At 37.0% G+C, this 26019-nt stretch overlaps 4 protein-coding genes across 4 annotated transcripts; 2 read left to right on the plus strand and 2 right to left on the minus strand.

Annotated features, from left to right (window-relative positions):
• The first annotated feature begins 2132 nt into the window (after positions 1–2132).
• On the plus strand, positions 2133–7293 carry AIL7 (AINTEGUMENTA-like 7). The gene is made up of 10 exons (XM_008238038.3): positions 2133–2675; positions 2853–3070; positions 3437–4013; positions 4398–4480; positions 5629–5637; positions 5718–5806; positions 5918–5991; positions 6075–6125; positions 6267–6343; positions 6587–7293. The coding sequence occupies exons 2-10, from the start codon at positions 2923–2925 to the stop codon at positions 7048–7050; spliced, it is 1572 nt and encodes a 523-aa protein (XP_008236260.2). The 5' UTR covers positions 2133–2675; positions 2853–2922; the 3' UTR covers positions 7051–7293.
• Positions 7294–7839: 546 nt separating this feature from the next.
• On the minus strand, positions 7840–8785 carry LOC103335053 (Tetratricopeptide repeat (TPR)-like superfamily protein). The gene has a single exon (XM_008238049.3). The coding sequence runs from the start codon at positions 8629–8631 to the stop codon at positions 7987–7989; it is 645 nt and encodes a 214-aa protein (XP_008236271.2). The 5' UTR covers positions 8632–8785; the 3' UTR covers positions 7840–7986.
• Positions 8786–8934: 149 nt separating this feature from the next.
• LOC103335063 (Protein kinase superfamily protein) lies at positions 8935–12718 on the minus strand. Its single transcript, XM_008238061.3, has 8 exons — positions 12353–12718; positions 11665–12123; positions 10730–10993; positions 10461–10615; positions 10286–10365; positions 10058–10193; positions 9601–9750; positions 8935–9508 (listed from the first exon to the last, which is right to left on the minus strand). Exons 1-8 carry the CDS (start codon positions 12363–12365, stop codon positions 9344–9346), a joined length of 1422 nt encoding a protein of 473 aa, XP_008236283.2. The 5' UTR covers positions 12366–12718; the 3' UTR covers positions 8935–9343.
• Positions 12719–19974: 7256 nt separating this feature from the next.
• LOC103335077 (transcription initiation factor TFIID subunit) lies at positions 19975–23795 on the plus strand. Its single transcript, XM_008238079.3, has 6 exons — positions 19975–20356; positions 20441–20538; positions 20983–21803; positions 22646–22775; positions 23018–23358; positions 23446–23795. The coding sequence occupies exons 1-6, from the start codon at positions 20056–20058 to the stop codon at positions 23567–23569; spliced, it is 1815 nt and encodes a 604-aa protein (XP_008236301.1). The 5' UTR covers positions 19975–20055; the 3' UTR covers positions 23570–23795.
• The last annotated feature ends 2224 nt before the right edge of the window (positions 23796–26019 follow it).

Consider the following 26019-nt stretch of genomic DNA (forward strand, 5'->3'; position numbering starts at 1 on the left):
CATCAGTCTTCAGTATGGGGCCATACATTGGTCAAATGTCGCTTGGTAGTGGAAATCAGCAAATTACCTCAATATGGGGCAAGTCGAAGACACATGTACATGTTAGCTAAATTTATCAAAGAGCATCTTTAAGGGAGATGTAAAATATAAAATGTTAAATTTGAATGTGATGGTTTATATGGTAATATAACACTTAGTAAAATGGAGCGTATATGATGCATAAAAACTTCAAAAGAGAATGAATAATAATGGAGTCCATGATTGAAAAAATATTAAAATAATATTTGACGTCAAACTTTATGAGATGTTATTTTTGACATATCTCTCCTCATTTTCAAATTCATATAGGATTTGAATACTCGATTGAAATACCCTTAAACTCTCAAATTTTGTTATTTCATGTCCATGTAGGAATTTAACATCTCTTTTGGATATGCTTCAAAGATTGAGAACAACAGTTGGGGGGTTTTTAAATTATGGCATGAAAGATGAAATGCCATTTTTTTTATTTTTAGTTTCACTTTTTTATCGGGTATGTATGAGAGGGAAAATTAAAATTTTCCAAGTTTAAAAAATAATCCATTAAATATAAAAATCACCATTAGACAAAAAATTTGGGCCATGATTAATTATGAGCTCAAAATGACCCAAAATAGAGGCATTCGAACAATTGTGAGTTTGTGTTGGCTGAAAAAACCGTAAATCGACAACTCATAATCTCTTATGATATTTTGGTTCGCGAAAATAAATTGATAAGAAATAAATATTCATGTTTAGTCTCAAGTAAAGGTTCATTTTCTATATTTGGTAATTCTAGAAAAGTAATAAGGAAATACCATTTTACCTAATTTTCCATATTTAGTTTGTGCATGAATTGAAACAAATTTTGTTTAGTTTTCTAATTATACTCCAAGGGCGGAACCACACCAAGGGCTACAGTGGGCTGTAGCCTGTGGTTTTTTAAGAAAAAAAATATAAAACTTATATATTTAACTTAGTTTCAATATTAGCCTAGTCAGTGGCGTTGCACAGATTACCTTATTTCCATTTTCAACATTTAAGTAAATGTCTTTGTCATTTTACTTTTATTTATTTTTTATATTACTCTATTTACTTAAGTTTACAATGTAAATAAGGAAGTACCCCCCATTTGGATTCAAATAAAAATACTATAAAACCAAATTCTCACCAAATCAAAATATGAAAAATCGGTTTTAGTGCCAAATACGATTTAACCTAAAAATGATGGCTCATTAAGTCAATATATATTTCATACTAAAATCCCATAAAATCAAGTTTTCTTATTTGATGTGTGAGGAATAAAAGCCGCCAAAAATTATCTTGAGAAAATGATTATTTCGAAAACCCATTTTTTATACTTAATCAATATTTTTACATAAAATAACTTTTCATCTATAATATGAATGCATGAAAGCACCTAAGGTCAATCTAGGTAAAAAATCTTAGATGTTCAATCCACTATAGTATTAAATCCTATTTAGTTTATGTTAAAACTTATTGAAAATTAGTCTATGGAGCTATGAACTAGCTTGGTTTATATGATTTAATGTTTACTTTTATTTCTAGAAAGACTATAGAAATTGTAAGTACCAAAAAAAAAAAAAAAAAGCACTAAAGTTTAAAGCTAATAACTTTAGCTAGCCCACCCGTTGAAAAATTCCTGGTTCCGCCCTTGTTATACTCGCAAATTACAAATATATATATATTTTTTTAAAAAGGGTTATCAATGCTTCACTTGAAGTATTTTTGAACCTTTCAAGTTACACCAATTCTGAAAGTTTCTAAATCCATTACACTAGTTCAAAATGCCAACATAGTACTAGATGTGTGAATGAATCTTGGGTGCCAAAATGGTGGTTAGAACTTGGTTGTAGTTAATGTTGAAAAAAAAAACAGGTTTAATAGAAAAGTAAATATTGAATTCCAAAGGGCGGTGTAAAAAGAATTTGAAATTGGAGGTGGGTCTATATGACTACAAGCAGTTGCAGGCAGACCAGATCTGGGTGAGAGAGTTAAACAAGTAAAGCTGCATTGCATGTAAGACAAGTGTTTGGAGGAGTGAGAAGATGCCAAAGGCCAGTTTGGTAAAAATAAAAATAAAAAAGGTCATATAAAGTTGACGAAGACTAGGCAGTGAAGAGAAGAGAGCTGAAAACAAACGAACCCTAACAAATTCTCATATTTCAGCCAGCCCGGATCTTTCGCGACCTTGTTTCAGACAAATTTTCTTCTGCGCCCTCACCCAAAAGTCTTTTTAGTCCTCCCCCAAACTTCCCTTCTATCCCTTTTTTTATTGTTCACTTTTCTCTCTTCTTTATAATAACCCAACATCTTCCTTTTCCTTCCTCTTCCTTTATCTTCTTCCTTCCTTCTTCATCCTCTCTCTCTCTCTCTCTCTCTCTCTCTCTCTAAGCCAGTTCAAGTTGAAGCTTTTGAGCTAAACCCAAATGGGTTTTGCATGCATTGTGTTTCCAAGGGATTGATTGGCTTAATAATACTGTTCGAACTTCAAAGCTCAGCTTGCTTCTAGATAGCTCAGAACGTGTTTGAAGTAATTCCTCCGTAACCTCGTGATTATCGTAACCCAGATGAGATTAGGCACCACTCGCTAGCTAGCTTTAAGTAACGGTTTGAGGCAGTTTCATTTTGTTTGGGTGAGGAGGAAAAAAATAATATTAAAGTTGGTTTCTTTTCTTTCAAGTGGTTGTTTGTTTGTACATCACTCTTTTTTTTCTTCTTCCACTGTTTGTTTCCTGAGAAAATTTAATTATTTCTCTTCTTTTTTTCCTTCCCCAAATGTGATACTGATCCGTGCATGTTTGCTTCTTCAGATTTATCACAAGCAGACAAAAACAGGAGTTCCCTCTATAGGCTGAAACGTCTTTTTAAGCAAGTACAAATATGGCTCCAGCGAGTAATTGGTTATCCTTCTCTTTAATGTCTCCCATGGAAATGCTCAGGTCCTCTGAGTCTGAATCTCCCTTTGTTCCCTATGACACATCTTCCACCGCCTCTCCTCACTACTTCCTTGATAACTTCTATGCCAACGGTAAACGGGTTCTCTCTCTTTTTTTTCAATCGAGTTTTCTGTATGCTCTGTTTGGTTGCTGAGAAAATTCCACTGAAAATGCTTGTGCTTATGTATTCAGTCAGCTAGAAACAGAGCTTGAGCTTAGTTTGATTATTTATATTCTTTCTTTCTCTTCTTTCTGGGTAATTGACTCAAATCTTACTGGGTCACGTGAAAATCCCAAAACCTCCTCTTCTGTTTGGTTGATAGAGGAGGTGAATCGGAGAAAAATACAAGCAATTTCTGTTTTTGTTTGAGTTGAAAATAAATGCTTTATCTCAACTGCATGTGCGTAATAATCAAAGTTTTTGTTTTTTATTTTTTATTTTCTTCTCTTTCTCAAAGGCTGGACGAACCCCAAGTCCCAAGGGTTTTTTGCAGACGGTGAAGATCACAACAACCAGAGCAAACAAGGCCACGCCGATTCAACCAATCTCACCAGCTTCATCGACCCACAGAGCCATCACCAACCTATTCCAAAGCTGGAGGACTTTCTAGGCGATTCGTCATCGATGGTGCGCTATTCCGATAGCCAAACAGAGACCCAAGACTCGTCGTCCCTGACCCACATGTACGACCAGAGCTCGGCCTATTTTGGCGACCATCAGCAGCAGCAAGATCTCAAGGCGATTACTGGGTTTCAGGCCTTTTCGACGAACTCGGGCTCGGAAGTGGAGGACTCGGCGACCATGGCCCGGACGACTCAGCTCGCTGGCGGCGAGTTCACGGGTCATTCTATTGAGTCGAACGGGAACGAGTTGGGAGGCGGGTTCTCTAGCTGTGGCACAAATGCTCTGTCGCTTGGGGTCACCACCCAGAGCTCTTCTCAGTCTAAAGCCATTGTTCCCGCGGACAACGACGGCTCTAAGAAGATCGCTGATACTTTTGGCCAGAGGACTTCAATTTACAGAGGGGTCACTAGGTAATTAATTTTCTATTCTTTTTGTTTTTGTTATTTATCAATTTATTTTTTTGGGTTCCTTTCAAATTTTAATGTTCATGATCCATTTTGGGTTTTTATGGCTGTTTTTGGTGAAAATTACTATGAGATTAATTAATTTTTCTCAAATTTTAATGGGATTTAATTAATTTTTATTTTAATGTGAATGCATGCATCTAGTTGGATTAATTAAGAGTATTGGGTATTGGGCATTTTGACCACCCAATGTGTTAAAATTGTGGTGTTTGAGGATTTGACTGATTAATTTAATTGAAAAGTATGATGTATCATCACTCTTGTCTGGAAGAAGGTCATATTCGTATCTGCAGTACAAGTCTCTGACTGTATCTTTGTATTTTGCTACAGACACCGGTGGACGGGTAGATATGAAGCGCATCTATGGGATAACAGCTGTAGAAGAGAGGGTCAGGCCAGGAAAGGGCGTCAAGGTCCTCTCTCTCTCTCTCTCTCCCCATATATATATGTATCTGCTTCAATTTCTGCATTGTGCACAGTATAAAATAAAGCATGTATAATTACGTACATGTATACACATATAATATAATGCATAGAGATTGTACTGTAGCACTGAAAAGAAGCTTGCATGCAATACAAAGGCAAAGCCCAATTAATGTGGGGGAAGGGCTGTGGATTTCTGGTGGTGGTGGGGGACACTTGAGCCTCCTTTTTCATCAGTCTCACATGATTGATTGATGGTATCTGTGTACAATTAGTACTTTTATATTTTCTGTTCGGATGAGTTTTCTCTTCTTTCTTGCTCTGTTTTTATTTATTGATTTCTTTCTTTCTTTCTTTCTTTCAATCAGTTTTGATTTGATCAGATGTGCCGCCATTTTGCCCATGTGGGTTTTAATTTGCCTTGCTTTGTTGTCTGGCCCTTTGCCCTCGGTTTTTCCTTCCATCTCAACTGGCTCTGTATAAAATGTACCACTCATTTGTGAATTGACACGACCCACACCCTACACCCTCCTCCTCTCCTCACTTCCCTCCTCACACCTTGAATTTGCAGACCTCAATGACTCTCTGATATCTTCTGACCTCAGATGCTTTAACTTTTGCTTTTGCTTTCATCCCTCTGCACAAGTTTGGGTTTGACCAAAGCACCACCCACTTGAATTTTTATTATTTTTTATTATTTAAAACATGGCTTCCTTTATTTTAGCCGTAACATGTTGATAGTGACTCTCCTGGACTGTAGCCTGGTAAAGTGCGAGCTAGATTCTGGTCCGTTGTCCATACACACACATGAAACCTCATAATCTCATATGCATTTTGTGCCCATGACTTTGTGTTGTGTGGGAAAAAGAAGAAGAAAGAGTAAATGTTGGATTCTAACTTAAATAAGCCCAAAAAGAAAAAGTGAAGTAGTGATTGGGACAATCCATATTAGACTAAGCTATCAACATGCAAATCACATGCCTCTTTTTTGTTTCATAAATTATAATATATGCTAGTCTACTTAAGCAGGAAATTTTGATTGCTGTGTCTGCTGATGATGATTTCTTATTTACCTTTTGCATAAAATGTGGGATTTGTTTATCTGGCTGTCGCTCAACATCTGATCCTCTTTCTACAGTTTACTTGGGTAAGATACTAACGAAGTTTACTTTTCCTTGAAACAAAAATTTAAAGTAATTTTTTTTATTAACCTTCTGTAATTTTCAGGTGGATATGACAAGGAAGATAAGGCAGCAAGGGCTTATGATTTGGCTGCTCTGAAATACTGGGGTCCTACTGCAACTACCAACTTTCCAGTAATACACATGAACAAATTAATTCTATTGACTATCCCTTGTTTCTGCATGTAAAGCAATCTGACATAGAACATGAACTAGTACTTAGCAGATTGATTTTCACGTTCTCAGGTTTCAACTTACAGCAAAGAACTGGAAGATATGAAACATGTAACCAAGCAAGAATTCATTGCGTCACTCAGAAGGTTTGCTCAAACCCCTTTTGTTTGCTATGTGTTTGTCTGCTGTGCAGTTAATTAAACAGTTGTCCCCAATTTTTCACTTACAGGAAAAGCAGTGGTTTTTCGAGGGGAGCTTCTATTTACCGGGGGGTTACAAGGTCAGTACATCTAGATTCAAAAGATTACTCGAACATTCCTTGTCAAGTTTGGGTGTACAATTTTTTTTCTTCCCCTGAATGGTTATATTTGTTACATAAACAAGTTGTGTATCTCATGCATTGTTTTATTTGATATTGCAGGCATCATCAACAAGGCCGATGGCAAGCAAGGATAGGCCGTGTTGCCGGGAACAAAGACCTATACCTTGGGACATTTGGTAACAACTTTACCTAGCACATTTCATTGCAATATGTGACATATTGATTAATGGAGTCCAATTTAAGTCTTCAAGTTGATTTTAATTTCTGTGATTCAAGCATAAGATTTTTATGTAATTAGGATGTGTTAGTTTTTTATCTTGGATTTGTCTGATAGGCTCCAAGCATTCAAATTTTATGCTTATTTGGAAGAAAATTATCATGCAGTTTTTAATAATGACATGACCTTTCATTGTTAACAGCCACCGAAGAGGAAGCAGCAGAGGCATATGACATAGCGGCCATAAAGTTCAGGGGTATTAATGCAGTTACAAATTTTGAGATGAATCGATATGACGTTGAAGCTATTGGCAAGAGTTCTCTTCCTGTCGGTGGGGCAGCGAAGCGCTTAAAGCTCTCACTCGAAGCTGAAGAGCAGAAACCATCTGTAAACCATGATCAGCAGCGTCCTCAATGCAGCAGCGGCAGCAACAACATCAATTTTACTTCGATGCAGCCAGCAGTTCAATCGATACCGTGTGGGATTCCTTATGATGCTGCAGCTGCAACAGCATATTATCATCACAACCTCTTCCAACAATTTCAGCCGAACTACTATGGCGCTTGTGAGTCATCTGGATTAACCCCTAGCATTGCAACTCAGATGAGCATGATGCCGCAGCAGCCAGCTGAGTTTTATATTTGGCCTCACCACCAATCCAATTGATAGGACTAAACAGTTGTTGTTTCATATGTTAGCCGCTAACATTATCCGGCTGACCAACATCTGACCCTCACTCCAATCCACCTCTCAACCTTAGGATTTAGGATTAGGAAAGGCATAAGAGGTTTTTTGTTTGGAGGCTAAAATTCTGGATACAGTAGGAAGCTGGGTTTTGTATTTAAGGTGGGAAACGTTGAATGGTGTATCCATCTGCTTTTTAAGAATTTCCTTCTCTTTCTTTTTGGATATCTTTCCAAACCTGCATTGTCTTCAGTTACTTGTTTTTATCTGCTCCCATGCCGAGATTTTGGTTTTTGCACTGAAGCGTCGAATGATCTGGCGAACTTAATGCTTGGTCTTTTATTCGGTTACATTTAGGAGGATCGAATTTGAACCTGCCTTCATTTTTAGCTCATTGACTCACCCTCCCTCACCACTAGGGCTAATTGCCTCATCCTTCCTCACCACTAGTACTAATTTCGAAAGCTCAATTGAACATTTCCGAATATGTATAGCGCTAAGAGCTCCCTCACCATTAGGGCTAACTGCCTCATCCTTCCTCACCACTAGTACTAATTTCGAAAGCTCGATTGAACATTTCGGAATATGTATAGCGCTAAGAGCTCATTTAAGAATGCTATTGTAGGAAGCACTTATTTTCATAAAGCGCTTATTATGCCTAAAATCTTCAAAGGATAAAGATTGTTAAAAGTAGTTTTTATTACTGATGTGAACCATGTGACGAATGATTTTCATGGGCATTCTATAAAGGTGAGTACAAAATGTGGGCACTTTTTGAAATAAAGATATTAATCCCATAATTAATCAATTACGCAAGAAAAAGAAAAGACATAATAGATCAAAATTAAAATAACCATAACGCTTATCACAAAAACATTTGGGCCTTTTAAGCCCAAAGTCATATACAAACTACCAGAGCTAGGATCCTAACCGATCCAAGCCTTGACGGGCCAAAACTGACCCAGGCTCAGCCCTAAGGGCCCGCTCAAAAGCCTCCCTAGCTTCCTCCTTCATCCCCTTCCACTCGTAGCACTGACCCAACAAACAGAACGACGTCACATCATCTCCCTCGCCTCGACTCAGCCTGACCGCTTGCACCAGGTCCTCGACGGCCGAGTCAACCCGGCGCCTCCGGTTCAGCCCGATCTTCAATTCCGCCCTCTTCACCAGTGCCTCTCCACGCTCCCTCTCCGAGAGTGACTTCACGCACGGCGGCGACAGAGCCACGTCGAACGATTTCAGCGCGGAGGTCTTGTGCCCCAAGAGATCGAGAGCTAGGGCTTTGAGAATGTGCGGGCCCGGGTCTCTCGGGGAGAGAGCCAGTGCCTTCTCCGCCTCCGTTAAGGCGTTTTTGGCATGGGCCTGCGATTGGGCTTTGTGAGGATTGGATCGGGCTCGGGTCAGGAGGTGAGACCCGTGGACGAAGTGGCGGGTCGATTGGAGGTTGGCTCGGTTGTTGGTTCGGAGCTTTGTTAGAGCTTTTCTGGAGATTTTGTGTATGGCGAAGAACATGGCTAGGGTTAGGATGAGAAGGCCGAGCTGCAGCACCACCTCAGGCGCCATTTTCTTCAGTCTTTTTGGGTTTCGTGGAATCGACGGTAGCGATTGAATCAATGATAGGTTGATCGTTATCCGATTGAACCTGAGTCGTTGATTTTGGCTGAGGACAACACTGTTTGATACAGAGATGGAGAGAACTCCGAGATTGGTGTTTTTGGATTATTTGATTTGATGTATAGGGTGCTTTGGCAATTAAAAGGGGTTCTTTTTGGTCCCAAGTTTTTCATTTTTTTAAAACCTTAATTAACCAATGCAAATAATTTTCTGTGTAATCTATTGTATTGTTGTTGGTAGATGAAGTCACAATTGATCAAGAAAACAATGAACTTGATTCAGAATTGTTCTACATGATGTGAATTTATAGATACAACCATCATGGGAGTACACTTTGTCTAACAAAAGTAACTTTCTTTTGCTAGATACATGGGCATGTTATGTTGTCGGTTACCAATTTAAGTTCTTGGTGCTGGAATGTACAATTTCCCGTTTGACAACATAACACGCCTGACCAAACAAACTGACTCGTGACAATGACAAAATGCCACTTTTCCTAGTATTCTCTACAAATATATAGGAAGGGCACAAGCCGGTGAGAACTACTTAAACCCATACACCAAAGGGTACTAACCAATTCCAAAACTTTCACACTGCCAAAGTAACAAGAAGAGGCTGCAGGAGAAAGAGAATGCAGAGGGAGACAAAGCAAAGCAAAGCACTACTGATCCATTACGAGTTGCCGGTGGCGATTCAGGTCACTCAAGTAGTTAGAACAAGTATAATCTTCCAAGTCACAAGCCTCTAAAACGAGCGATCTCACTACTGAAGACTTTTGTTTCAACTGATCTACAATTCCACCCTCACCCTTTAGTATCTGCACTACCTGCACTCTCACCAATTTTGTTTCATCAGTCAATCTTGCAGCTTTTGGTTTGGAAAACGAAACTAATGTGAAACAGGAAACCGATTTCATACCCGATTCATGTACGGACGCTTTGTGGATTGATGACTGATGCACATTGAAGCTGTCACCATGGCTCTTTTCATCTCCACTGGATCAAATGCATCTTCTAACCGAGGATCTGCTAGTTCCTTGACATTACTAGCATCCAGAAGTGGTTTTGCCTGTGGATAACACAAAAATGATCACTCATATCATCTTTCATGGAACATGTTCATCTTATCTAAACTCATAACAACGGAATTGTTCAATACAAAACCCTGCAGCCTACAGATAGTCAAGCAGACTTAACCCTTGAAAAATTTGTGCATCCTTTGATTGTTCAGTGATAAACTTTCTACGTTTTTTTGGGTACATTGAGATGGAATTGGAGTTGTGACGTATCCTAATGCCAATCCTTTTTTCCAACCCACCATCTGAACTTGGCTAAGGGCCATAAACATGCTAGGCTATAGCATAACATATGCATACCCATATCACAAGGCTTTGCTGAGTTGAATCAACTGCGCGGCGACCTGTTATGAGCTCCAGTAATAAAACACCATATGCAAATACATCCGTCTTCTCGTCAACAATCCCGTGCATAAAATACTCTGGAGACAAGTACCTGAAACAGTTTGAAGATCCATAAAGCCAAACATCTATGACAGATGAAAGTGAGCAATCATAACAAATGAATAATTGAAACTGCACGCTAACCCGAATGTGCCTTCAATAGGGAATACAACATGGTGAGTCCATTTTTCTGGGAGCCACTTCGCTAGTCCAAAATCAGATATCTGCAGCAACAGTAAAATAGAACTCCTTCTAAGTTTAGAAAATCCATTAAGAACAAATTATATGAAAAAACAGACTTGAAGAACAACAAAAATACCTGAGCATCATAATCTTCGGTCAGTAAGATATTAGAGGCTTTGATGTCTCTGTGAATAATACGCCTGTGGCATTCATGATGGAGATATCGCAAGCCTTCTGCTATCCCAACTGCTACCTTAAACCTGACCTTCCAGTCCATAGATTCTTCTGAACCTGATATGCAGAATATCTTTCATCAGCCAAATAAATATGTGCTTACTCTGTAAGCCAAACAATGACATTAGAAGAAATACGCAGTTTAAGAAAAGCAGAAGACAAATATCATACCAAAAAGTAGAGAAGCTAAGCTGCCATGTGGGGAAAACTGGAGTACAAGGTGCAAACCACCATCAATGCCAAACCCAAGCAACCGAGCAGCATTCGGGTGGCTTATGTGTGCAATAATCCCTAGCTCTCCTAAGAAATCACCAATTCTATCCTCATTTTCTTTCTCTTTCCCTTTCTTCATTAGCCTCTTTACAGCTATAATTTGGCCATTGGATAAGAGCCCCTTGTAAACTTCTGCTTGGCCACCTTTCCCAACTAAGTTCTCTGCCAAGTATTATGCAATCATAACTTAAAAAGTAAACCAAGAAAATACTAATTGAAGATCAAACAATTGGATGCAAACATTAATCTGTCAGTGGCTGCATTTTGCATCCTATGAAGAAGTTGGGATTGGGATTTTGACTATAGCTGATCATATTCATACATGTGATGGAGCCTATACCCTGTGGCAAACAAAGACCCAAGACTGGAACTAAAAGTTTCACCAACAAGTCACCAACCGACTTTAAAGCTACAGTCATCAGATTAAACTTCCACAGCTAAAACCCCCAGAAATAAAATAGATATAAAAACAAACTTGTTGATGTCAAAACAGTGGTCATAAAAGCAGAAATTAGAAAAGTTGAAAATTGGGTCCAACAAAATCGTTTTTAGCAGCAAAATCAGAATCTATCCAAAGACAGTCAATTAGCAGCAATAACCCTAAGCCTAGTTAACTGAATCTAAGGGACTACACTAGTGGTCAAGAAGACTCAAGCAGCAACCCAGGTCCCACAATTGCTTTCCTACTCCGTCGGTCCAAACAAACTTTTGTCAAAAGGGTCGGCTAAAAACGACATGAATTCAATGGTGGCTGGACCCAAAGAGCTCAAATTTAATTCCAAATGCAACAACAAAAGAAGAAAAATAACAAAAAAAAGGTTTAAAATTCATACCTGGTTTGAAATTGCCAGTGGCAGCAGCAAGCTCAGCAAAATCAAAGTTCCTCCATGACGGTTTCGTAACTATCATCCCATCAACATCTGCTCCTTCCTCCTCATCCTCGGCGGTCCAAATCCGAGCCAGTCTCCTCCTTAAGTTTCTCCTCGACAATTCATAGCTGGTACCCAATAGGGGAATCGTTGAGAATCGCCTAGCTGACTTCTTCTTCAAGGCATCAAACATTCCCTTGCCTTTCCATTGCAACCCATTGCTGATATCTCGCACCAGTGTCCTCTGGCCCGCCGTTTTTTCACCAGAAGAAGACGAGGCACAGCTACTGCTACTGTAGTCAGAGTCGGTAACAGGGACTTCCAATACACCCCTCGGTGATGGCTCGTCCTCGCACGGCTCCATCTTCTTCAGACCCCTTGGTGATTCCATTTCTGGGTTTCCTTCCGTTTCTCCTATGGTCTCTGCCAAACCACCAAACCATTAAGAAAAGAAAAGACAGAGGAAAAGAAAAAACGAAGACAAAATTTGTGCCTATTTCTTAATTTTTCAGGTTGAATATAACAAAATTCCCATTCAAATAACCCATTTTGATGTTCCTCTTCATCTCCTTGATTTTTTTCAGCAACCAACATAACAATGAAAGACTGCAAAAATATCAAACACCTTGCACCATAATTCAAATAAGCTTACCTTCCACCAACATGGTTTAGACGTCCTGGGTATCCCAAATTACAAGTATGAAATCCAGTATGGGACCCTCTAAACCAGAAGAAGAAAGGCCTCTGAAGACAAAAGGAAGAAAGACTCCACTACATTTGGTTGTGCAGGGAGGGAAGAAGAAGAAGAAGAAAGGGAAACAAAAACGCAGAGGGGAAAATGAGAGAGGAAGGGGAAGGTGGGTTTAAAAATGGGATATCTTTAGGAGTTGGTTATTCTTGGCGGACCAAAGGAAAGCCAAATGCCCACAATTACCAGCTTACAGATGATTGGAATATATGCTATATTTATACACCTGCTCTTCCTCTGTTTTGGATATGTTCTGGTTCTACCCAAAACATTTTCATTATTCTATTGTTTTCTTTTTTCTCCTTCTGCTCGTGATGGAATCGCAGCCGTTGTTTTTGGCGCTCGTGATTTTTGCCGTGATGGATGGAGGGAGAGGGGCCTGGCCTGGCCTGGGCGTCCTTTAACGAACCAAAGCCAACTGCCAACGAATGCAAATTGCAATCCATCTTTTTTAGGGCAAATTACATTTGCCTTTTTTTTGTTGTTGTTATCCATATTTGACTTTCTGTGGGCCCCAGGAGAAGAAATACGGTCTCAAATACGTGAAACTTATGAAAATTTACATGTAACAGTATGTACGTATTAGTTTTTATGTCTCTCTCCACGTGTCGAGAATCTAAACTCTTGTTATTTCGGTAAAACTGAAGATAATTTTAATTCGAAGTTTCTAAAACAAAATATCCTTGAGAAATTTTGTTAGCAGTAATTTGAGAGAGAATTGACTGAATTTGAATGCATCTTTCGCTTTCTTGAATTGAACAAACAACTTAGTAGCAAGAGTAAAAATAGTGAAAAGGGAAAAAAATTCATCTTTTATGATACATCTTCGTTATAATTCTTAATGAATTTCCATCAAGGCGCTACCTAAATCGTTCAATTTACTACGATCACAACAATAACATAAAATTTGCACATTTGTGCTTCTCTTTTTAACCATCTTATGCTTTGATACCATATTAAAGTAACCAAACAAGATTACATACCTCGGGTGTAAAGATAAATACTCTTAACGAGCCATAATTTCCTTACATACATTACTAATCAATTAATTAGTACCCAAAAGCATGTAATACTATCACCATTCAATGCGCACAAACACTTGGTTATATTTATTGATTTGTTAATCCATCAATGATTAATCCTATAAATTGCTCAATTACATACTAGCAATATTGACGTTTTAATCTGATTAGCAATAAAGAATAATCAAGCGAACATATGTCGTGCATGCTGCATGCAAATCCCAAATTTGTCAAAGGTTCTTTGGATGCAGAGTCAGAAATTCTATTATTTATTTAAATTTCTATGTTAATTTAAAATAATAAATGACTAACCACTCAATTTATGCAAGTTCTTAATCATTCATTAATTTATAACCCATGCAAACCAATTGCTTAATTGCACAATAATAATATTAATAGAAAATTAATTTTTAGAAAAATATTGGTTGCTATTAGTATTAGGTGAGGTGACATTCGAAAGTTCAACTTATGCATGAAATGAAGTTTTTAAATTGTTAAATATAATTATCTAATAAAGGAAAATGATTTCCTATCAACATTTTTCTATGTGCATAATTTATATAATAAAAAAGGAGCTGTTAACTTAACTGATTGGAAGCAAGGCAGTATCGGGTCATATGAATGAAGCCATGTCCGTTCGGATACCAGTGAAAAAGAATACAAGATGTTAAAAAATGAGACAAAAGCTATGCCCTATTGAGGTTTTCTGCAATTCAAAACCTTAAACTCATCCAAAGAATTATTAATTGCCTAATTATTTCGCATAAGGTTCATACATAAGTTGAATAGTTTTCGGACGATAAAAATAAAAGAATTAACACGAAGTTGAAAGGGTCATTTGACATGCGGTGTCGTCCACCTTATTGCTTAATACACATATTGATTATGAGGATGGACGATACTGTTTTTAAATTTTGATTGCGGTTGATTGACCCTCATAGTATATGCGATCATCATCCTATGAGAGTCAATCTGATTTGAGATATGTGATTCTTTGGTCAATACCTGTTAAAAATTTAAAAATAACCACGAAGTTATGGCGCATTACATCATTAGCTCTTTATAAAAATGTGATTAGCAAATGGAAAAATAATTAAGAAGTGCATGAGGAATATTTTAGAATATCAATAACAACTTCTCTATTAATTCTATTTTTCCCCAAAATAAAAACAATCATCCAAATTTCAAGCACATGGAACTTCTTTATACCTTTTGATCTCTAAATTGTGAGCAGCAACGTGACCCGTGCCAAAGTTAAATTATGAACGCATGGAAGAGAAAAGTAATAGGATTAGGTGGTTCAATCATGTATTGGACAAAGAGGGCATTTTATTCCATCACCATTGATAGTGTTGAGGTCCGACAAGAACAAGCTTTTGACAAAAGAGCTTTTCAGAGAAGTTCTCAAGCTCAAGCGTCCTGAGATCACATTGATCTCAAGCAATTAATATTTACATATGACATGTAAGAAATGATGTAGTGGTTTGGGAAACCAAAAGTAGGTTTTCCATGACCCATCTGGAAGTGGTGCAGCCTAACAACATAATTAGAAGAGATAGATTTGTATTAGTAGGTGTGCATAGATTTCATGAACCATGATGACGCTTGATTTGTATAAGCAAGCTAAATTATTGGCCCACAGCTCTTGATGCAAGTTGAGGTGATGAGAGGGTGAAGAAAAAAGATTAGAAATTTGATAGGTTATGGGTTCGACGACCTCATCCAGTAAATTGTAAAATAAAATTCTTTGAGGGCCTAACTTATTTTCATTTCATGATTGCGCCCTAACATGTGATGATTTCCAAAGGCAATCTCATTTTTGATAAACAAATTATAAATGCACAACGTTTGAAATTAGAAATTTGTTGATTTCCAAAATGGAACCAACTTAGAAATGATATGTCTTCGGTCGCATGGCCTTACAACAGGTACAGAAAAGATCTGCAAGGAGAATCAGAGCAATGGTGAGGCCCTTGGGTATCGGTGTGGTATCGACCGAAAATTCTCCGATACTTAAATTAGTTCAATGAGAAGATAAGTAGTTGAATAAAGTAAGGGTTATAATGCCAAGATATTATTACCTGGTGCATTGGGACGAGATACCTATTTTGTTGACAATAAAAAGGTGGAGCACCTCGATGTGGAAATATGGACATCGCCAGATGGGCTGCCATGTGTCCTGACTTGAAAGTTACTACAACGCTATCTACTAGTTTGGATCCACTCGACAATAACATCTCATAATATGAACCATTCATTTCTTATACAAAAGTATTGAGCTCCTCTATTTATTTCACGATTTGAATAATTTTGTTTTTGATATCTTTGAACAATAACTTAAAAAATAAATAATTTTAAGTTATGAGATGAGATGAAGTGATCGTAAACTAATAGTTAACGTTGTATTAACTTATTAATTGATTACCGCTTGAAAAATCGTGATGATCCATAATGAAAAAACCTCACTAACTAAACCCTAACCCCTCAAACATCACGGTGCACTATTATTGTTGTCCTTTGGAAATAGACATCTTTTTATGCGGAAGCCGTTCTTCAACTATACAAATTCATAGAAATATTCTTATTTTCTTTACTTTTTATCTTGTCAAAGAAATGGACGTATTTTTGCAAATTTAATATGTATACAAAATATTTTTGAATTCGTTATTAACTCACCCGACAAGAAATTGGTCGTTTACTTAACAAACGTATGCATACGTAATTCCCATATTTAACCATCTGTACAGAATTAATTAACTAAATTGCGATGTTATTATAGTTAATCCACTCAAATGATGTTGTCAGTGTCACCATCACAAGCCACGAGGGCACAAACATTATAGTACAGTTGGTGAACTAAACCCGTTAAATGTGACCGAAGAAATATAATTTATATAAAAATAAAATAAAATATTAATATGGCTATAAACACAAGACTCACCAACATCACCAAGTCAGTGGGCAATGTCACTTCAGTTAGACAAGTGCGTTTAACTGAATTCTTTTGGCGTCTTCAATTCAATTCAAACTACTTGATTGTTTCGTTATAAATGGGCCCCTTCTGTTCTTCCCCTTTGTATTTTAAGAGTAAGTGAAACAAAACCTCAACTCTCAGTTTCTAGTTTCTTACCGGTTTTGGTGCTCCAAACTCAAAGTGGGACACCAACTCAGAAAAAAATAAAATAAGAGAGAGAGAGAGAGAGAGAGAGAGAGAGAGGTATCCTAATTTCACCACTCTTGAAGGGGGATAGAGATCAATGGGATGTTTGGGGATGATACCAATGAGAGTGCTTCGAAATTACAATGAGCAAGTCGTAACCAAGTATAGAACTCATCACAAATGATATATCGTTTGGAATCAATGTACGTTTGAACATCAAAGAATGTATGCAACAACTGTTCTGCAAGCTAGTCTTCCATGAAGTGTCAGATTTCATTTCAATGGCCAAATAAAAGGAAATTAACTATAATGGAAAATGCCATAACCATTTCTTTCCTTGAGATCAATGCAAAGCAAAGGATCAAAGTGCATGCACAAGGATTTATATTTTATATTCAGTTTCTAGTATAGCTTCATTAGAAAATACTTTCAGCATAGCCCATAAAACTGAAAAGTAAAGGTTTCGGCCCAATAGGTTAGGGCTTGGTTTAACTTTATAAGTTGGTAGAAGCCCCAAAACAGAACCTGCCCCAGAGCCCATTTAGCATATAAGTATAGAAACTTCATCTCTTGCAGCAGGGTAATTTAAACCATACGTTGTATAACTTGGGGTTAAATGTTTACAAATTTATAAATAAACCCAATCCTAGACATGTATTTATAAAAAAACTCAAGTACTATTTAAACATAGAAACACACTCAAAATCAACCCCAAAGTCAACTTTTTGGGTGTGTTTATAAATGGGTTTTGAGTGTGTGTAATGATGAGTTTTGAGTGTGTTTATATGTTTAAATAGTGCTTGGGTTTTTTTATAATTTCAACCCCCATTTTGGGTGTTTTAGTGAAACTCCCTTAAATATTTTGTTGCAAGCATAATTGTGACTGCATAAACATAATGGTTGACTAGGATATTGATCTTTAGAAAAGAAAAAATAAAAATTACAAGCCCATTGTGGCTGCATAATACATTCATAACACATCCATAACTTACTTTGTTTCATGTCTCTTATTTTTTCTTATTTTTTATTTTTTAGAAAAGAAAACAACACCACTAGTGGCAAAATCCCAAAATATATATATATATATATATATATTAGTTTCTTATTTTTTTACTAAATTAAAAATAAAATAGGCTTAATTGTAGCAATGGTCCTTGAACTTGTGCTTGGAAGTTGGATTTTATTATGTTTTTCAATTTTTATGGTGGTTATTAGATGGGTATATGGGTGAGAAGTCATAGATAAATTGAATGGTCTTGAGTGAGTGGGTCGTGTGGGAATTTAAGGATTGTGGTTGTTGTTGGAGGTCGTTTGGGAGGATGTGTGGTGGCAGTGGTGGATCCATGAATTTCCTCTTCGGGGATGGCACCAGTTTAGCAAAGTCTTGATTTTTTTGGTTTGATTATAGGAGCTTATGCAATTCTACAACTTCAGCCTTCAATGAAGCACATTCCTGGTTCCTTGCCAACATACGCAATACTAAATTTGCCATCGAAGCAGCATTGCGAGCATTGAGAAATTGAGTATCTTCCACTGCAGTTTTGTTAGACCTCCTTGCCATTTCATTATGCAAGTGCATATTTGATAGAATTTCATTATGCATGTTTACTGCTTGCACATAAGTAGAACCAGTACGAAAATTGGAGTGTGGAAATAAAACATTTTCATGTGATGTTTCCTGGTTTAAAGGAGTAGCAAGAGATAAATTCAAATATGATGAGCTTTCAGGAATTGAAAGGAATTCCATTTTGATTTTGTTTTCAGATTGAAAGAAGTCATGGTAAGAAAATTGGCAGATTTTTTCTTCAGGTTTTTTTTTTTTTTTAATAATTATTTTTTGTTTCCTGAGTTGTGATTTTGTGTTTACCTCTTGTTTCATTTTATAGACGAACCTGTCACTCGGAATTTGAGGGATTTGTGAGTGTTAATTATAAAATAAGGAAAAGAAAGAAAATATTATAAATATTATAAAAAAATGGTTTTTCATCAAAAAGAGGAGAAAGAGAGAGAAGAGAGAAGAGAGAAAGAAAAGGAAAAAATATATATTAAAAGGAGAGAAGGAAAGCAAGAAAAAAGAAAGGGCAGAGAGAGGAGAGAGGTATTGTTGGGTTGTAACAGCAATTACAAAGGTCCATCTAACTTCAAATTCAACATTCATATCTAATTATTATCTAATTAAAGGACTATACATGTAAAATAAAATATAAATAAATAAATAATATATATATATAGATGATCTAGTTATCATCTAATTAGAGGACTACACATGTAAAATAAAATATAAATAAATAAATAAATGTATAAGTAGACGATTCGGTTCGATTTAAGCTGGTTTATAAAAATTCAAAACCAAACCAAATCAACTAATATATATATATATATATATATATTTGTTCAAAAATCAACCAATATATAGTCCAATTTGACTTTTAAACAATTTAACTTTTCTTAGTGCTCGTTTGACATTGCTTATTTGGGGTGATAAATAATTTTTAAATTTTTTTAGGAAGTCCAGCCCGTTTGGTAAACTATGAGAAAATTACTCATTGTTAAAAATTGCAGTGAGAGAAAGTTATAAGGGAAACAATTAATGAAGTGCTTTTATTTTCTAATTATGAATGAATTAGTTTTGAAGAGGCGCTGAGTAATGATTATGTGGGAATTAGTACCAACAACACTTTTAACAAAAAATTCACCAAACGCCAAACTATTTTCATAGCACAACAATGCCAAATTAGACAATTTAATCGGTTCAGCCAGATTGGTGTTCATCCTTACCTGCAACTCTCAAATAATAGGGTTGCATAATGTAATTCACCTTTTTTTTTTCGGTTGAACTATTAAAATTTTTAGGGTTATTTGTAGCAATGGTCAACTATACTCGAGTTACATTTTAGTCACTCAACTCAAATATTAGTTGCAGAGGTCACTCAATTAGGTGTTGTGTTGCACTATTAGTCCCAATCGTCAAGTCTCTCTAACGGTAGAGACTAATGATGCAACACAACACCTAATTGAGAGACTTTTATAACTATTTTTTAGAGTTGAGTGATCAAAATATAATTCCGAGTATAGTTAAGGGATCATTACTACAAATAATCCTAACTAAAAAGTCACATTTCCCCATCAATAATCTAAGAGATGCTTGTCACGTCATCATTTTAAACAGAAAAAGTCACAGACTTGACGGTAGAGATTAATAGTGCAACGCAACATTTAATTGAGTGACCTCTGCAACTAATATTTGAGTTGAGTGACCAAAATATAAATTTGAGTATAGTTGAAGGATCATTACTATGAATAACCCAAAATTTTAATTAAAATTTCTTCCCAAAAACTTGACCCCCAAAATCCGAAAACCCAGAAATTAAATTCCCAGACAAAAGTAAAAAATCCAAGTCGCCCCTCCTTCCTCCTTTCCCAAAATGGCTCTGCTTGGGGACGACGGTCGTGGATACGAGCTCGCCCGTAAACTCGAGTCCTGCAACGTCTGGCGCTTGTGGCTCGGCGAATCCACCTACGCCAACTTCGCTCCCTTCCTCAACTCACCTTCAACCTGGGAAGCTTTCATGGACTCCAAATCTAGGGCTCACCTCCATCTCCAACTCCGCGCTCGAGCTCTTCTCTTCGACAAGGCCTGCGTCTCCCTCTTCCTTCGCCCCCATTCCAATTCCTCTTCTTCTTCCTCTTCCTCTTCGCTCGCTGTTTCCAAGCTTAATCCCAACTGTGAGTGTGTCTCAGTCTCTTAATTGCTTTCCTTTCTGCTTAGTTTCATGGTTTCTGATCGCTTCAATTTTTTCGTCGTTTCAGATTTGCAGTTGCACCCGGACGACGTCTACTTCACTCTAGAGAATTCGTCCCAAGACGGGGTTCAAGTTCAACAGCGTGACCCTTCGGTGTCGTCCAAGGTATGATTTTCCAGTTTTCGTGGATTTCATTATGCATTTGAGTTGTGATATGAATGAATTTTTTGAGTTATGCATTTTTTTTGTTTTTTTGGTTTATTATAGTTGGTTACTGAGAATTCAATAAAATTGGGTTATAAACAAACAAGTCCTGAGATATCATCTCCTGGAATTCTCTTGGGTGCATAACTGGTGAGCTTTTCTACATTTGGAAAATTGCCCCATTTCCGTTGGCCAAACCTTTTAAGTGGTGACCTGCACATGTATTGAATTCTTGAATCTATTATTCTATTCCAACCTAGTGAATTTCATTTATAAATTGAACTGAAGTACTGAATTCATAAACCTTTCATGGAAAAGTGTGGCCGGAAACTTGAGCAAAAAAATTTAAGCATAGAAACTGTGGAGGGCTGTTATATGATTATTAGTTTATGTCTGTGCCTGCAGATTCAATCAAAAGCAGCTTTTGGTGTTGGATCAAGATATGGAGAATCTGATATTGATAATAAACCATCAAGATTTAAAAATGACGAGCTGCCTGAAACATGGTATAATCAGTTTATGGAGAGATATAGAATTAGCAAACCATATAGGTTGTCATCAGCTGATCGAGAATCAGAGAAACGTACCCCAGAGGAGATGTCTGCTTATCTTAAGCTTCTTGAGAGGCATAAGAAAAGACGTCTTGCTTTCAAGGAAGATCAGTATATGGGATATGGAAACCCCATATTAGAAAATGTATCACACATGAACCCAAATTCTGTTTTAGAAGGTAGTAACTCAGTGGATAGCGAAATATATTTTTTCCCAGAAACAATGTTTACCTTCAACTGTGTTCCTGATAGTGCACTTCCACCCTTGAATAGAGAGGAAGACAACCAGAAAGTGGAATGTTATGGAGTTCTTGATATGTTGCCTCAGATTATGACTAGGAGTCCTGTTATGCTTGAGAGGCTTGGTATCAGGCCTGAATACCTTAGCATGGAACAAGGAGGAATCTTACATCGTGGAAAAAATGGCTCTGGAGGGAACAAAAAATGTCTTAGTAAGGAACAAGCGACACAGTTATCTCAAATGGTAATAGCCAGGATGTTGACAAGTATTGGGTTTGAAAGTGCTACACAAGTTCCAATTGATGTTTTCTCTCAGATGCTAAGCTGTCATATCAGTAAATTGGGTGGCAGCTTGAAAGTTCTTACTGATAGTTACAGAAAGCAGTGTTCGGCCATTGAACTACTGAAGATGTTCCTTCAAACAATAGGCTATAGGTGAGTTTTTGGATCCAAGGTTTATTTTTCATTTTTGTTTTTGAAATTGATCTTATCTGATTTTAGTTTCCTTATAAATTATTGTTGCATTGTTGGACTTGCACCTTGTAATTTAATTATAAGCTATTACTTATCCTGGTATGAATTTTTCCAAGTCAGAAGAAAAAGAAGAGGAAAATTATTGATCAACATTATTTGCACGGATTATGTTTTTACCATACATCATGCACTCATGATATTGGGTAGAGACCTACAAGTTGTGATTGCAATTTTCATGAATATAGTTTTACGTCGTAACCTCTGAATTAATCATTAAATGAACTGTTGCTAGCTGATATGTAATAGCTGTATTGGATGTCGAATTGTTCTCATCAGTATTTTGGGGCCAAGCTTTAATCTTTCAGTGCTCTTCCTAACAGAGCATGGTTTCCCAGAGAGGGTGTATTCATTTCCACTTTAAGAGTATTCTCTTTGAGATTTTGATGCTGACACTCACCTTAGCAGTCAATAAATATGATTTGAGTCGAACAAATCTCCAGGATACTGAACTGACAAACCTAAATAGTGTCGTGATTGAAGACTTCCTGTAAAGCTTAAAGGTCCTTATATCTTTTGAGCACTTGAGTGAAAGGCCACATTATGCATAACTTGAATGGGCTTGTCCGTAATGCTGACCGAGGGAAATAAAGGACATTAGGTTTTGACATCCAATTTTAAACTCTTCACTTCCATTATGAACATTGTATTGTGTTTGTGCGAGTGTATTCTTTTTAAATTAATAAGATTTAATAATGCAAGTTTCTAGTGTATCAATTACTTACGCGGCTTTTTTTCCTCACAAGTAATTTTGGCCCTCTAATGGAGCAAGTCAAAGATGGCTCCAGGAATTTCCAACAAACTCAGCAGCCAATTCATGGAATCCAGTCACAATTGCAGCCACAGCACCAGAATCCCATTCGACTACCCCAGCAAGTATGGATAACTTCAATTGTTTCATTTATAATTGGTTACATTTTGATCTGGATTCTTGTAATAATTGATTTATGGATAGGTAATGGGTAACTTGTGGGAGTCATATATCTTTTCTCCAGTTTGTGAAATAGCTTCTGAAGTTGATGAAGTTGTAGGGGTTTTGTACTTTCCAAAAGGGATGTTTGCATAGTATGACATTATTAATAATGTTTATTTTCTTACATTGTTTGGTGAACCTACAGATGTCTAGACAAATGCTTCCGCAGATGCAACAAGTTGCGCTTTCTAAAAATGTGCCTTTTCAGCAACAGCAGCCGTTAGAAAGAATGCGAAGACGACAACCATCGACTCCTCGTGCTGGTATGGATATGGATAAGGACAGGCCAATGGTACAGGTCAAGATTGAAGCCCCATCAGAGTTACCCATGGATGGTAATGCCTTCTATGGTTTGAACAACAGAAATCTCCAGATGTTCAGGCAGCAGCATATCCCTGCGAATCTTACAATGCCAAATGTCCATCCTCAGTCAGGCAATCAATTTAGACAGATGGGTTCTTTACAAATTCCTCAAATGCAAGCACAGTAAGGAAAAATCTGAAGGAAGAATAATAAAATTACATCGTTTCAGTAATGGTTCACTGAATTTCTGGAACTTTCTCATGTGTGCAGGAACGCTGGTGTTCTTAGGGCTCCACCAGTGAAGGTGGAAGGATTCCAGGAATTGATGGGTGGAGATGCTTCATCAAAACATGATTCAGACGAAAATAGGCTGACCTCTCCCTTAAGTAAATAACAATCAGCATACACAACATGTACGCTTGTTACCTGTTCTGACCCTCGCACTGTCTCACATTTGTTGTAAAAACTTGCTAAATTTTGTATGCTAACCCATGCTTGATGCATATATAGTTTGATGACACTAAATAGTTTCTTTTAGCTTTAACAATTTTATCAGGTCTTCAATAGTCTGTAATATATATATTTTTTTAACACAATAAATCTGTTTATCTATTTTCATATCCATGAATTACCCTCTTGCAGAATACTATACTGGTATCTTGTGTTGGAGGCTCATTGATTCGAATGTACAATGTTCTCTTGAGTAATGATATAAAGGAAAAAAAGAAAAGAGGCCACGCACATACTTCCATTTCTCATGAAGTAAATTTGTTTGAATCAAGTGTGGTTAGGATTAGAGTAGGTCTAAGTTTGAATCCCTTTTTATTTCTTTTGTGAATTTATTTATTTTAGTGGAGGAGGAGAGGGTGGGGACCCCAAACAAAGCAAACTACTCATATAATAAAGGGTTAATCATTTTATTAGTCCCCCAACTTTGATCGGATTTGCATTTGAGTACCTCAATTTTCAAAATGGTACCCATGGTCCTTCAACTTTAGTTTTGTTTGGATTTCTAGTACCACTGTTACTTTTGTCAATTTTTTCGTTACATTTAGGGGTAGATGAGTCTTTTAAGGTTGATTTTATTATTCCCCTTCTGCAACTTGCCTTCCCTCCAAATAGGCATTCGAGAGCCTGTCAAAACTTAAAGAACCAAAATTTGCAATCCGCTTCTGCAACTTGCATATTGGCCGAGTAAAAGGTGGAATCGTCAAGTTTGGAAGCTTGGAGAGCAGATTAGTTTCAAAGGATGGCAAGTGATAGCAAGTGATATGTCTCAAACATCATCAATGGAATCTAACCAAAGCCCCAAATCGGTGAAGTATTGCCATTGTGGGAGTTTGATCAAATTGAGGACTTCATGGACATACATGAATCCAGGAAGACGCTTTGAGGCTTGTGACAACAACCATGTAAACAATTTTAGATTTTTGGGTTTATGCACAAAATTGGTATTATGTTCAGATTTTGTACTGATGAAGAATTTGATAATAATGAAGTAGAAAAACAGAGTTGGAGAGCATTATTTTAGGTGGTTGAACAAGGAGACATGTACAAGAAGGAAGAATGTGGTGCCTGGTCTGTTTAGAAGAACAAGAATGATGGAGACTGAAATGAGGGAGACAGAAGAGAGAAAAAATGTTGTGGTCAACACACTTCAATCCTTAGAAGCTCAAAACTTGGAAATGGAGGGCATAATTGAAGAAAATAAAGAGTTGGATTATGCAGTCAAAGACAACAGAAGGCTTAGACTTTTGCTGGAAGACAATATGATGAGGCTTCGACGAAGATAATGAGGATGAGTATGGGCGCTTGTGTTTTATTTATGGTCATTGTGATGATGATGATCATGGTGTCGAACATGTCTGGAAAATGTATGGGAGTAAGGGCAGTGAAAACCATTTTGGAGCTAATGTAATTCCCGAAATTAGTTACGCAATCTTGTAATGGTATTAGTTATGTATGGAATTTGAAGACTTTGGTTATTTGCAATCTTGTAATTCCAGATTCATTGACATCAATTTGCATACAAGACTTGTTAAAATTAAGGCATACAAATGCACATGAAATAGTAGAGCAACCTTTCATAGAAGCAGAAGAGTGATACTTACATTCACTACAAATTCAAATGTTCACAGATAGAGCCTTTTATGCAAAAGTGCAATCATATAACATGTTTAATACATCCCCAGATCCACCACATGTTCCAAAATGATAACTTGTGACTCAAACAGAGTACAAAACACACTTAATCCCCAAAAGAGCCATGTTTAAGTGTCAAAAGGTATCCCAAAAATAGCAGTCAGAACATAGTTTAAGTCTCAAAAGGTATCCCTAAAACAGTTACAAAACACCATTCATCTTGTAATACATCTTCTTCTCATTGGTAACTTGTTTGGTGGTTGTGAAGATGATGCACCATTGGTTGTTCTAGTGACTCTCCCTTTGCTCATTGGTTGAGATGATGATCTTCCAAAGCCTCTCATTCTCCATCTCCCTTTACCACCCCTAGTTGATGCAATTAGTGCACTTCCTTGGTCAAATTGGTGCACTTCCTTGGATATTTAGAGGTAATGCATGAGGTTGAGGTTGAGATGATGATCTTCCTAAGACGTTCATTCTCCCTCTACTTGTACTTGCTGCCACCTACAAGCAAATGTTCACATATGTGATTGATGTTATACAAATGACATAAGAACATGTGAATATCAAACCAACATCTTCAAATATCACTTACATCTTGGGCCATTTGATTTGGTCAAATTACTGCCCTTCTTGGATATTTGCAGAAAAGGCTTCAGTTTGGCCTTGGGCTTTGACTTGGACTGGGGCTTGGGCTTGGGC

The sequence above is a fragment of the Prunus mume genome, linkage group LG1 (assembly GCF_029339155.1).
Source record: "Prunus mume cultivar Tortuosa linkage group LG1, ASM2933915v1, whole genome shotgun sequence".
Classification (NCBI taxonomy): Eukaryota; Viridiplantae; Streptophyta; class Magnoliopsida; order Rosales; family Rosaceae; genus Prunus; species Prunus mume.

Bases quoted from the DNA above. Each gene is read 5' to 3' on its own strand.
- LOC103335077 (XM_008238079.3), top strand. From the start codon at position 20,056: ATGGCTCTGCTTGGGGACGACGGTCGTGGATACGAGCTCGCCCGTAAA. The intron at 20,357-20,440 runs GTGAGTGTGTCT...TCGTCGTTTCAG, and splicing joins TTCCAAGCTTAATCCCAACT to ATTTGCAGTTGCACCCGGAC. The intron at 20,539-20,982 runs GTATGATTTTCC...CTGTGCCTGCAG, and splicing joins ACCCTTCGGTGTCGTCCAAG to ATTCAATCAAAAGCAGCTTT.
- AIL7 (XM_008238038.3), top strand. From the start codon at position 2,923: ATGGCTCCAGCGAGTAATTGGTTATCCTTCTCTTTAATGTCTCCCATG. The intron at 5,992-6,074 runs GTTTGCTCAAAC...TTTCACTTACAG, and splicing joins TTCATTGCGTCACTCAGAAG to GAAAAGCAGTGGTTTTTCGA. The intron at 6,344-6,586 runs GTAACAACTTTA...CATTGTTAACAG, and splicing joins CCTATACCTTGGGACATTTG to CCACCGAAGAGGAAGCAGCA.
- LOC103335063 (XM_008238061.3), bottom strand. The intron at 10,194-10,285 runs GTTAGCGTGCAG...AAACTGTTTCAG, and splicing joins CCTATTGAAGGCACATTCGG to GTACTTGTCTCCAGAGTATT. The intron at 9,509-9,600 runs GTATGAAATCGG...GTGAGAGTGCAG, and splicing joins AGCGTCCGTACATGAATCGG to GTAGTGCAGATACTAAAGGG.
- LOC103335053 (XM_008238049.3), bottom strand. From the start codon at position 8,631: ATGGCGCCTGAGGTGGTGCTGCAGCTCGGCCTTCTCATCCTAACCCTA.